At 39.1% G+C, this 13166-nt stretch overlaps 2 protein-coding genes across 3 annotated transcripts; both read right to left on the reverse strand.

Moving 5' to 3' along the window:
• Positions 1 to 446: 446 nt before the first annotated feature.
• On the reverse strand, positions 447 to 3578 carry LOC147796196 (type-2 ice-structuring protein-like). Its single transcript, XM_087148792.1, has one exon. The coding sequence runs from the start codon at positions 2944 to 2946 to the stop codon at positions 2161 to 2163; it is 786 nt and encodes a 261-aa protein (XP_087004918.1). The 5' UTR covers positions 2947 to 3578; the 3' UTR covers positions 447 to 2160.
• A 2004-nt stretch (positions 3579 to 5582) lies between these two features.
• Positions 5583 to 10503, reverse strand: LOC147796197 (lectin BRA-3-like). Of its 2 annotated transcripts, none has more exons than XM_087148793.1 (2): positions 8119 to 10503; positions 5583 to 7616 (listed from the first exon to the last, which is right to left on the reverse strand). In XM_087148793.1, exons 1-2 carry the CDS (start codon positions 8600 to 8602, stop codon positions 7309 to 7311), a joined length of 792 nt encoding a protein of 263 aa, XP_087004919.1. In that variant the 5' UTR covers positions 8603 to 10503; the 3' UTR covers positions 5583 to 7308. The 2 variants fall into 2 exon arrangements, with proteins under 2 accessions (XP_087004919.1, XP_087004920.1); XM_087148794.1 differs by having other exon boundaries at positions 5583 to 7572; positions 8078 to 10503.
• Between the last annotated feature and the right edge of the window lie 2663 nt (positions 10504 to 13166).

The raw sequence follows: 13166 nt of genomic DNA on the forward strand, positions 1-13166 counted from the left end.
CAGCTTTCTTGAAACAGGAGAAATGGATGTTGCCCTTCAATTCAAACTGACTACCGTTGATGATGATAATATTCACTGTGAACCGCAGGTGTGATTATTTATTTAGTTTAGGTGTACGTCAGAAATTAATCTTCTTGCCTATTCAGCTGTATTTGATCGTTACGCTCCAGTAGAAAATAATACATGTACCTCCATAATGAAAGGTCTGCAAGGAAACCATGAACGTCGATGGTGTTCAGTCACTGTGAATGGACCAAAGTGAGTTTGATTTAAGATCTCTAGTATAGTTTTGACCAAGTCTGCCATCTTGAATCCTGGGACGACCACACACCCTGCATGCAGATACTATGTACTCAATTCTTTTCCAAGTCTCTTGACCTTAAAATCCAAGAAATGACAACGATGCTCACACATAGAAGAGACATGAAAGGGTTTGAAACCGTATGTTCTTTAACTACAACACCAAGTTTTAATTCCAAAACAGATACTGACTTTTTTAAGGAAACAGAGCAAAGATCTTTCTTGGATGAACCCAAGGTGGAATCCGGTGAAAGGAAATTGCATCTCAGTATGTGAAATGAATCGATATTCTGTAAAATAGGAAACATTTAAACCGAATTCCGCATTTGGCCAATTCCAAAGGTTGCAGCCAGAATAATTGTGATAAGAACATTAGAAATGTTAAGACGTCAGGCTAAGGGATCAGATTTTAACCTCTACAAAAGGAGGGGGGCTACATGCAACAGCGAGGCTGTCCGACAAGAAACCTGGTTGCTTCCATTCGATATGACTATCAACACATCAGTGTGAGTTTCAGTCCATCCAATGAGGTATGGTATGACTGTAAATGTGATTTCTCAATCTCACGACAGTCCTGTTAGTGACTACTTGTCACTGTGTATTGCCAATGGAGTAAATGAACTGTTTTTTTCTCCTGTGGGCATTTTGCAAGAGAACAGTACATGTAGGCCCCTATATCTGATTTTCTGAAAACAACGTCTAATGGCCACAAGATACATGTACGTGTAGCATTCCTTGGTTCCCTGACCCTCTAAAACAACACAAACTATAATCAAGCGAGTAATTATACAATCAGTGTGATTTTAACAAAATGCCTTACGCCATCTGAGTAAGCCTGTGGGTGGATTCCTGTTCTGTCCGTTTAGAGAAGCAGGCGGAATTTGGCTGAAACAACTTACATTTTGATATGAATCAACTAATGGCTAAGTGTGACATTTGCTGCAGTCGAAAGGTGTGCTCGTTCTTCTAAAAGCAAGTTTGAAAATTTTGCCAGTAAAGACAAAGGCATGCCATATTCAAATGTGCATTGTGACAGTTTGGATTAAGCCCATGGAGTGAGGCATCCAGCATACATTCACATGTAGGTCATTTATAGTGGTTTCCTTGCCGACAAATCTACATGTATTCCTATTGATTAAAATCTCACTGTACCAGAAAAAAAAATGGTGAAAGATGTTTACAAACTCTAAAACATTTTAAAGTTTACTGATAAAGAGGTCTCTTCTTTTTCAAACATTTCAAATGCTGTACAGCGCATAAGCTTGGAGAGTGAACTTGCAATTCAATGGCAGTTAACAAAATATGAAAACAAAGTTACTTGATTAAGGTGCAACTCGGTGGAAAAGTCAAGATTATGGTAACGCTTGCATTGTGTTATAGATACACATAAATGTAAACGGTATAACACTGAGCAACACTATGATTGGTTGTTCACAAAACACGTAGAGACATTAAAAAATTAGGATTTCAACATAATCCCTGAACATAAGATTTTGTGATTTTTGATGAAGACTTTTTTGTCTGTTGGAGATGAAAAACAATTTAAAATAGCAATGTTTGTGAAGTTGTGAACACCCTACATGTACATATACAGTACAGCTGTACATGTATGTGCCATAAGGAAAACATATAGTATATGACATTCGACAAATTTCCCGTAATGCTATCCTGCTATCCTGTTTCAAATAAGAGCAAAATAAATATTTGTTTTTACCTTTTTTTTCTGCTCTTTGTTCTGTTTTATGTGGCAGAGAAATAATGTTCATAAAATCACATTGTCAAATTCCCTAATAGGAGTCCCACCAAGTTCTGTTTTCACTAGGTTCTTGTCTGTGAAGTACACATTTGATAATGTCTGAATTAGCCAATGCATTCCTCCAGATAGATACAGAAATCCCCGATGGTTTGGAACTTGTCCTTGTCTTCGGAGCTTGTGCTGTTGTTCAACTGGCACAGTTTCTTGCCATCTCCGTTTTTGATGTTGAAGGAGCGACATCCAGTCTCCTTGATGCAGGTCGAGCCACAAGCAGTGACACCCTCGGTAATAAACTCTCGGATGACGTGGTCAAGGAGGCAGGTTGAATTGAGCATTGGGATGGGAATATTGCTGGAGAAGCAGTATTGACGGGGTTGGGTTAGGCGAGGAGTGCAGGCAGCCTGACGGATACAAACGGCCTCACGGGATTTACTACAGCGAGCATCATTCATACTGTCATTACATTTTGCAGCTATTGCTGCACAGTCTTGAATATTATCCGTATTATGCGGCTGCCCAGGTCCCCATGCCATGAACGGCTTGCTTCCTTCCTGGCCGTCACACGTCCAGTTTCCTTCAACTTTAATGTCATTGCAAGCAATCCAGACGCTGTATTTGCTGTCCTTCTGTCGTGCCAAATCTGCCATGAACTTCATTTCTTCAAGTGAATGAGGGGCAGCCATCATGCCTCCTAGGTTTTGACAAGCTGACTTGCTGCTCTCCCAGTCGGCCTTTGATTCAGTGAGGCGATAGCATGCTTTCCTCCACAGTTGCCACCCTGACGGGCAGGAACATTTCATGGTAGGCAGAGAGGGACAGAAGTCTGACCCCCATGCAGCATTGATTGCTGCAGTGATGGCTACAATGCCAACAACTTTAAGCAAGTACATGGCGACTCTTGGGCAGACGGTTGCACAGTGTGAAGAGAATTGGAACAATGCCTCACTTTCAGCTGTTTGTTCCAGTCAGAGCCCTATGATGCCGAATAAAAGTTGAAGTATCAATAATGATCGCAACAATTGAGGTGAGTTTTTGTTGCTGTGGTTTCTTGTCCACATTCAAGTTGTTGAAGGAATATAGTGCAAGATGTCACAAAACGCAGCCTTTGTAAAATGGCAACGAGGGTGGTTTTCCATTAGATTCGTGCAATATTTTGGCTATTCCGTCCACCTTGAAACAGTGAAGAGAGTATATATTTATGTAAGTTTCATCAGAAATTAGACGGTGCGTCTCCGTCCCCTGGTTTTCGCAGTCTGATTGTGGAGGTTGGGATAACGTGAATTAAAACACGGACTTTGCCAATAAAAACATGTCTGTTGCGGACAGAAATAATGATCAAAGTAGCCAATGAGCTTGCTGCAATGGTTAATTATTTGTGTGCAAACGCTCGAAGCTGATGATAATTCTTCCCTCCTAACGATTCTTCCTTTGTGAAATGAGAATTACCTACCGTATGTATTGTCTTTGAGATTAACTGACTACACTGGAAGCAACAATTTGCAATAAAAATGATGGGATCATTAGGATGAGCATGGCAGTAATAATCTGAAATTAATATTTCAACTCCTTGGAAAATGGCACATTGATTAAAAAAGGGAGAAAAAGGACAGAAATATTGGAGTGCATAGAAAGTGCTCTGCAGGGATTAATAAACCTAATAGGATCTTTGAAAGAACAGTTGCCATGGTTGCTAGAAGTTTGAAATACCAGTCACAGAAATGGGGGGGGGGAGGGAAGAATTAATCAGGATATCAAGAATGCCCAGCTTCTTAAGGATGGGGATTGACATTTAATTTGAAAAAAAGTCAGAAAACTTCCCCATACTGTTGAAACCTGTCAACGTGTCACCCTTACCGTGGTGTCATTGAAAACTTTAAACACAACAAATTGTATACAATTTAAATAGTTGACACAAAGTTCGGGTGATGAATTCATGGTATTCCTTTGACATGACTGAGCAGAGCGTTCTGATTAGATTACATTTGTTTATTTGAGAGTAGACATAAGGTCCTATTCAGCCCGAGACATATCTCGTGATATGTCAAACTTTGTAAGCTATTGGCACAGAATGGAGGAGATTTATACCGTCTATAGTACAGTGTAGTATGCCATTATGAGAAAGAGGACTGTAGATACCAATCAGACTTTGTCGATCTTGGCAAGGAATGGGACAAGATGTTGTTAGGCAATGGAGAACCTGAATAAGCCTGTTCAGACGGATTAAAGTTTATACGAAACAAACATCGTGGCTAGAAAGATATTTTTAGAAGGAACCGGAGGCTGCTCATCACAACTTGAAGGGTATTTTTAGAAGCAAAATGAAGGAGTTTAGGAGGTGTTTTTTTTTTTTTTTTTGAGGATAACCACGGGATCAAACATTAAGGCTACGAGAATACTTTCAGAAGGAAAGTTAAACCAGAATAATAAACATTGCGGCTGGGAGGATTTTATCGGCTGGAAAACAAATCTGGTTACTGTCATCAAGGTTAGGAAGATATTTTTAGAAGGAAAAAAAAGGAAACTAATCAAGGTTAGGAGAGTATTTCAAGACGGAAAAAGCAGGAGACTAATCATCAAGGTTGGGAGGATATTTTTTAGAATGGAAAGGAGTAGACGAGCAGGATTATTATTTCTGTTATGTTTAAAGAGGTTAGTGAAGGGGAAATGCCGGCACGCAAGAGTTCTTACCGGTCTTTTGGGGCAATTTTGACAAAAAAGTACAAAAGAATTGTATCTCTAAACAAGGGAGACTGATCAGGTGCAGTTTGCTTTGACCATGCCAGGGTTAGGTACTGGTATTATGGGTCCACAGCTGGGACATTTGTCCTTTCCATTCTCCCTTTTGAAAGCGGACAAGTCAGGAAAAGATTGAATACAAAAATAGAAAGAAGATTAATGTGCATTCATGTGTTTGAGGTATTTGACATGTTTATTTGAAGGGTACTGAAATTACTCTCTTTTGTTAACATCTGACCTGTAAATGTGAAATTTTATTGGATGGGGAGAAACGTAGGTTTCTTAATTTGTTTGAGATTGAGACTCCCAATCATCAAACTTACTGATACAGGCAATTCACAATGCAGTGCGCCACCAAGAGGTTGTCACGGAGAGGCTTTTTGGCAGTGCATTGTGGGATAAATAGCTGACAAAGTGTCATTTTGCTATTAAACTGTGCTGTACCCTGAAAACTGGAATTTTAAAAAAATGTTTGTTTATCTTGATCGAAAATGCGAAGTAGCTTATTGCAGTCAAAGGTAGTCAAAGTGATGATTTTGTGCAGTGTAGGGAATGCGTCAATCAATCAAATATCCCCAAATTAGTACGCACGAAGTGCGCTTAATCACGGCAGAGTGCGAACAGTAAATTTGAAAAGTGGCCTTTCTCCGGCAAGCTCTTGGTGGCGCACTGTTTCATGAATCACCCGTATTGTCCCAATTGTAAATCGGGCAAAACTCACACTGCTTGATTTCTACATGTATTTCCCTGAAGTATTTGATATGGAGAATGTGTAGATAAAGATCTCTTTAATAATTATTCCAAAGTCTGCCGTCTTAGATTTATTCAGAACTTTGGATAGCCCCAGATACATGTAAATGTATTAGCCATCTCTCCTGATCACGGCCCTTTTTCATGTTTAGAGTTTATTTTATACATGTGTTTGAAATAGTTAGAGCACCATCCTTGTCACACACAGAAACAGACACAAAAGATAAAATTTCTGTTCTCTATCTACAACACTGATTATTTATTGGGAAAAAGAAGAACTTTTTAATGAGGAAAAACTATCAAAATCCATCACTGTGTATCTCAGGTTGAAAACCGAGTAGTAGAAATGGATCGTGCTATATCCAAGCAATTTGAATTATTCTATTCAATAGGTAATGTCCAACAACTTCAGAGATGTCATTGTGGTTGCAGTTTTGGACCAAACAAATGATCAGAAGTCATAAGCTCTAGTGATTAGTGATTATATATAAAAATTGAAAGGCTGAAGGATTACAGACAGAACAAGGACGGAAATGTTTTTGGATGAAGTTCTTAAATTTGTAAAGATGTCTTTACGCCATTCTCTTGAAAGCAGTCTGATTGGGAGGGGCCACATGTTTAGAGGGAGGGGTCGTGCACCTTCCCTGAAGGTTGACTTGAACACACCAAGGTACTAGGACACGTACATACATGTACATGTACTTAACGAATCTATTGCTTTACTCAGATGTATTGAAAATTACTGCATTTTCAGGTGCTTAGGGCAATACTACTAGAGTTACAAATTGTGACTCAAATCTGTTAATTGTTATTGGTTCCCATCAGTAAAACCAAAAACACGGCAATGTGATTTATGGGATTGAATCTTTTATAAAACCTGACTTGTTAACACCTGTATTTTAAACACCTTATGTAGAAGCCTGATGTAGTGCATTCAACTGCTTCTTATTTTGTATTCATCAATGGTCCAAAAATGATTATTTCACTTAGTGACAATGCATGCATGTACGTGAAGATAATTGCAGTGAATTTAGGTATAGCCACAAGAACACGGAAATAATGACTGAAATTATTTGAACCAAAAGTAGTCATACATCTACATTTTCCTTGATTGGTGATTCTGAACGGTTGGTCGTTTCTTGAAACTGTTGCTGAGTAAAATGATAAACGCTGATCAAAAGTCAAGATATCAATGATCTCATTCTAAATACAAGGTGTTGACTTGAACATACAATTTGTAAACACTAAGCAGGTAAAAACCAAAGAACAAAAAGCAACAATCCAAAATCTTCTCTAGAAAAAACTTCACAGTCAGATGGCTTCAGAGTAGAAATCTTAACATTAAGTGTTTTCTGTAGTGTCACGATACTAGTACAAGACTGAAGAACGCTGATTAAGTTTTGAAAATGTAATGATCCGTAATGATTCCAATGTGGTGAATATGCAGAGATAGATAAAAAGGTAATTGGTTAAAAGGTGTCAGCAGAAATGGGAAATGGAAATTTCTTGACAGTTGTATCGGTTTAACCGAAGGACTGATATTGAGATTAAGAGCCCATACGTGGAATTTAGTTTTGAATCTTTCTCTATCTCACCTCTGTCTGTCTTTTCCTTTGGCACTGAACTGAATTGCTGTGTTGTATATGACATTACCAAACTGCCAGACCAGGGATCACATTAATGTCTATGGTCATGAGCTATACCAAATTTGTTTTCTTTCAGTTCAAGTTCAGGTTGATAGATTTCCTGTCCAAGAAAGTCAACATCTAGCCGATGCAAATTTCTGAGTAGATACAGAAATCACTGATGGTTTGGAACTTGTCCTTGTCCTCTGAGCTTGTGCTGTTATTCAGCTGACACAGTTTCTTGCCGTCTCCGTTTTTCTTGATGTTGAAGGAGCGACATCCGGGCTCCTTGGCGCAGGCTGAGCCACGGACGGTGATGCTGTCAGTGGCAAAGTCTCGGATGACGTGGTCAAGGAGGCAGGTTGAGTTGAGAATGCGGCCGTGGGTGTCGGTAGAGAAGCAGTAGCGACAGGGTTGGGTTGGGCGAGGAGTGCAGGCAGGCTGACGGCCTCAAACGCCATCGTGGGATTCACTACAGTGACCATCCTCCATACTGTCATCATGTTCTGCAGCTATTGCAGCACAATCATGTGGCAGAGAAATAATGTTCATAAAATCACATTGTCAAATTCCCTAATAGGCGTCCCACCAAGTTCTGTTTTCACTAGGTTCTTGTCTGTGAAGTACACATCTGATAATGTCTGAATTAGCCAATGCATTCCTCCAGATAGATACAGAAATCCCCGATGGTTTGGAACTGGTCCTTGTCTTTGGAGCTTGTGCTGTTGTTCAGCTGGCACAATTTCTTGTCGTCTCCACTTTTCTTGATGTTAAAGGAGCGACATCCAGTCTCTTTGATGCAGGTCGATCCACAAGCGGTGACACCCTCGGTAGTAAACTCTCGGATGACGTGGTCAAGGAGGCAGGTTGAGTTGAGCATTGGGATGGGAATATTGCTGGAGAAGCAGTATTGACGGGGTTGGGTTGGGCGAGGAGTGCAGACAGGCTGACGGATACAAACGGCCTTACGGGAATTATTACAGCGAGCATCATCCATACTGTCATCTTTTTTTGCAGCTATTATAGCACAGTCTTGATTATCATCAGCATTATCCGGCTGCCCAGAATCCCATGCCATGAACGGCTTGCTCCCTTCCTGGCCGTCACACGTCCAGTTTCCTTCGACTTCAATGTCATTGCAAGCAATCCAGACGTGGTAGTTGCTGTGCTTCTGTCGTGCCAAATCTGCCATGAACTTCATTTCTTCAAGTGAATGAGGGGCAGCCATCATGCCTCCTAGGTTTTGACAAGCTGTCTTGCTGCTCTCCCAGTCAGCCTTTGATTCAGTGAGGCGATAGCACGCTTTCTTCCACAGTTGCCACCCTGACGGGCAGGAACATTTCATGGTGGGCAGAGAGGGACAGAAGTTTGACCCCCATGCAGCATTGATTGCTGCAGTGATAGCTACAATGCCAACAACTTTGACCAAGTACATGGCGAGTCTCTCGGCAGACGATTGGAAAATTTGTTTAGAAGTAGAATGATGTGTTGGCTACACCAGAGTGTTTTGATTGCAATGTGGAGGTCCAATGGTGACAAATGAAAATAGGAAATGACTATCACTACATGTAGAACATACACATTTTATGCTGCTTTGAATAATCATCAAAATAACAGACATGTACAAAAGATCCTGTTGCTATGGTCACTCAGTGTTTGGGCTAATTCAGTTTGAGCATTCCAACTTGATGGTACATGGTACTGAGTCTCATTAAATGCAGATACCGGTAACAAAGCCAGCTGTTGTTGTGGATTCTCAGTGTTGGCATCTCATTCAAGATACAAAGGAAATGATAAATGGTGCAAATTCTAACAAACACAGCTCTCGTCAAACAGGAGAAATGGATGTTGCTTTTTAATTCAAACTGACTACCGTTGATGATGATAATATTCACTGTGAACCACGGGTGTGATTATTTATTTAGTTTACGTGTACGTTAGAAATTAATCTTCTTGCCTATTCAGCTGTATTTGATCGTTACGCTCCAGTAGAAAATAATACATGTACCTCCATAATGAAAGGTCTGCAAGGAAACCATGAATGCTGGTGGTGTTCAGTCACTGTGAATGGACCAAAGTGAGTTTGATTTAAGATCTGTTGTTTAATTTCGGGCATGTCTGTCATGTTGAATCCAACGAAACAGCAAAGGTCTTTCACGGGAGAACAAAAGGTACTATGTGGAATCCTGTGAATGAAAATTACAGCTCAGTATGTGGAAAAGACTCGATCTTAGCTAATTTAGGAAACATTTAAACTGTATTCCACATTTGGCCAATTCCAAAGGTTGCAGCCAGAATAATTGTGATAAGAACATTAGAAATGTTAAGACTTCAGGCTAAGGGATCAGATTTTAACCTCTACAAAAGGAAGGGGGCTACATGCAACAGCGAGGCTGTCCGACAAGAAACCTTGTTGCTTCCATTCGATATGACTATCAACACATCAGTGTGAGTTTCAGTCCAATCCAATGAGGTATGGTATGACTGTAAATGTGATTTCTCAATCTCACGACAGTCCTGTTAGTGACTACTTGTCACTGTGTATTGCCAATGGAGTAAATGAACTGTTTTTTTCTCCTGTGGGCATTTTGCAAGAGAACAGTACATGTAGGCCCCTGCATCTGATTTTCTGAAAACAACGTCTAATGGCCACTAGATACATGTACATGTACCATTCCTTGGTTCCCTGACCCTCCAAAACAACGCAAACTATAAACAAGCGAGTAATTATACAATCAATGTGATTTTAACAAAATGCCCTACGACATCTTAGTAAGCCTGTGGGTGGATTCCTGTTCTGTCCGTTTAGAGAAGCAGGCGGAACTTGGCTGAAACAACTTGCATTTTGATATGAATCAACTAATGGCTAAGTGTGACATTTGCTGCAGTCGAAAGGTGTGCTCGTTCTTCTAAAAGCAATTTTTAAAATTTTGCCAGTAAAGACAAAGGCATGCCATATTCAAATTTGATTTGTGACAGTTTGAATTAAACCCACGGAGTGAGGCATCCAGCGTACATGTACATGTAGGACATTTATAGTGGATTCTTTGCCGACAAATCTACATGTATTCCTATTGATTAAAATCTCACTGTACCAGAAAAAAACAAATGGTGAAAGATGCTTACAAACTCTAAAACATTTTAAAGTTTACTGATAAAGAGGTCTCTTCTTTTTCAAACATTTCAAACGCTGTACAGCGCATAAGCTTGGAGAGTGAACTTGCAATTCAATGGCAGTTAACAAAATATGAAAACAAAGTTACTTGATTAAGGTGCAACACGGTGGAAAAGTCAAGATTATGGTAACGCTTGCATTGTGTTATAGATACACATAAATGTAAACGGTATAACACCGAGCAGCACTATGATTGGTTGTTCACAAAACACGTAGAGACATTAAAATTAGGATTTCAACATAATCCTCGAACAGTAAGATTTTGTGATTTTGGATGAAGATTTTTTGTCTGATAAAGATGAAAAACAATTTAAAATAGCAACGTTTGTGAAGTTGTGAACACCCTACATGTTTGTGCTACATGTATAAGGAAAACAAATATAAAATTTGACAAAAATCTCGTTTTGCGATATTTCATTTTGAACCTCTGCTATCCTGTTTCAAATAAGAACAAAATAAATTTTAGTTTTTACCTTTTTTTTCTGCTCTTGGTTCTGCTTTATGTGGCAGAGAAATAATATTCATAAAATCACATTGTCAAATTCCCTAACAGGCGTCCCACCAAGTTCTGTTTTCACTAGGTTCTTGTCTGTGAAGTACGCCTCTGATAATTTCTGAATTACCCAATGCATTCCTCCAGATACATGTGCTGTTTATTATCAAAATTAAAAAAGTTAATCAAAATTACAGATAAAAGATCCTGTTGCCTTGGTCACTTAATATTTGTGCTAATTGCACTTGAGTCTCCAAACTTGGCGGTGGACGGTACAAGTCTCATTAATTGAAAACAGACAAAGCTAGCTGTTGCTGTGGATTCTCCGTGGGAGCACCTCTTAAAAGATACATGTACTAAATGTAGCTCTCCTGAAGGAGACCACCTCATGAAAGGTTGTCAGCTTATTGATGAGCAATATCCTTTATCCTTATTGCCCATCAATACGCTGACAACCTTTCATTAGGACAATATTCAATACTGCGAACCAAAGTCTCGATTATCTATTCATATTACATCAGACATTAATCTTGTAACTAATGATTCCTTTCCCATTCGGCTGCATTTGTGCATAACTCTCCTGTAATTCATGTTAATTGTACCTCAATGAAAGGCCTGCAAGGAGACCATGAACACTGCTATTGTTCAGTCGATGTTTTAACGACCAGAGCCGTTTGAGTAACGGAAGGGAAAAATTGGCACAGTTGCAATAAGTATCAGGTTTGGTGAAAACCAAGGACAAAAGGGTATCATTGAAAATGGTTGCTCTATTTATGTATTTTGATCTTTACGTGCTCCAGGAACAAGAAAATGACCGATGTTAACTGTTTTAACATTGTTACATTGGTTGAGTAGATACGAATTTTGACTATGCAAAACTCTTCCGAGTTTGATTTTAAGATCTCCTTTATAATTTTGGCCAAGTCTACCCTCTTGAATCCTGGCAGGACAACACCAACTCTTTTTCGAGTCGTTTGATTTTCAAAAACTACTAAAATGTAATTATGTTCACACAAAGGAAAGACAGTAAAGGGTTTGAAGCCGTTGGTTATTTGAACTACAATGTAGTGACAATTTCTTCAGAAACGAGAGCTAAGATGGTCTGTCTTAGAACCCAAGTTAGAATTCTATGAATGAAAGTGCATCTTTGAGTCAGTTTTGGGAAATGACTCGATATTCTAAAAAAAAAAGAAGGAAGTAGAAGTCTATCAACTGGATTCCACATTTGATCAATTCAAAAGGATTCACACAAAAGGTTGAAGCCTGAATAATTGTAATCAGACATTAAAATTTTTACGAAGGCATCAGATTGTTTAACTTTCAGAGATGGTGGGGGGGGATATATACCCTGGCTTTTGAATAAGAAACTTTATTGCTTTTATGTGACATGACTATCAACTGATCGAGGTACACTTACATGTAAGTTTTCAATCCAATCCGAAGTGATACGGTACATATACTGGTATGATAGCTTAATAATGATATTCAATCTCACTATAGTCCACTCTGTGAATACCTTTCATTGTGCATGATCAGCCCAGGAGAAAATTACCTCTTTTTTCATCTGTGGACGTGGATATCAGATTTTCTCCAAATAGTGTCTAATGATCACAAAATACCACGCCTTGGCCTCGCTACCCTCCAAAACAAACAATATAAACCACAAACAAACAAACTGAATGATCAGTGTGATTTGTAAAAATATGCTGTTTGGCATCCGAGAAAATCTGTTTGTGGATTCCACTCAGCCCATTTAGAAGCGCAGTAGAGTTCAGCGAACCCACCATGCATTTTGATATTAATTACCTAATTGCTAAACTGTGCATATTTTAGAATTTGTTGCAGTCGAAAAGTAAAAGCTTGTTCTATTATAACCAAATTGTTAAGATTGCGCCAGTGAAGAGCCAAACATGCCAATGAATTATATAGCTTTAGTCAAACATTTCAAGTAGTTTTCATATTTGGTCAATTCAAAGGATTCACACCCAAAGTTATACATCCAGAATAATGGTAATTGAAAATGTCGTAAATTTAAAGACTTGAGCCTGAAGGGTTTGGATTTTTTACCTCCAGAAATAGGGGAGGGGCTAGGGAGTGGGGTATTTACATACATTGCCTTGGCTGTTCAACAAGAACTTGCTAGTGTGTGACTTGACTATCAACACATCAGTGTTAGTTTCAATCCAATCCAACGAAATGCCATGTTACGGCTAATTACATGTACAAGTTTCAATTTCACAATAGTCTAGTCCATGAATACTTTCACTGTGCATCATTGGAGCAGTAAACTATCCCTTTCATCATCTGTGGGTGTTTTGCATCTTACTCAAT

This window comes from Acanthaster planci, linkage group LG18 (assembly GCF_054643075.1).
Source record: "Acanthaster planci isolate LZ-2023a linkage group LG18, COTS_SCS, whole genome shotgun sequence".
Taxonomy (NCBI): domain Eukaryota; kingdom Metazoa; phylum Echinodermata; class Asteroidea; order Valvatida; family Acanthasteridae; genus Acanthaster; species Acanthaster planci.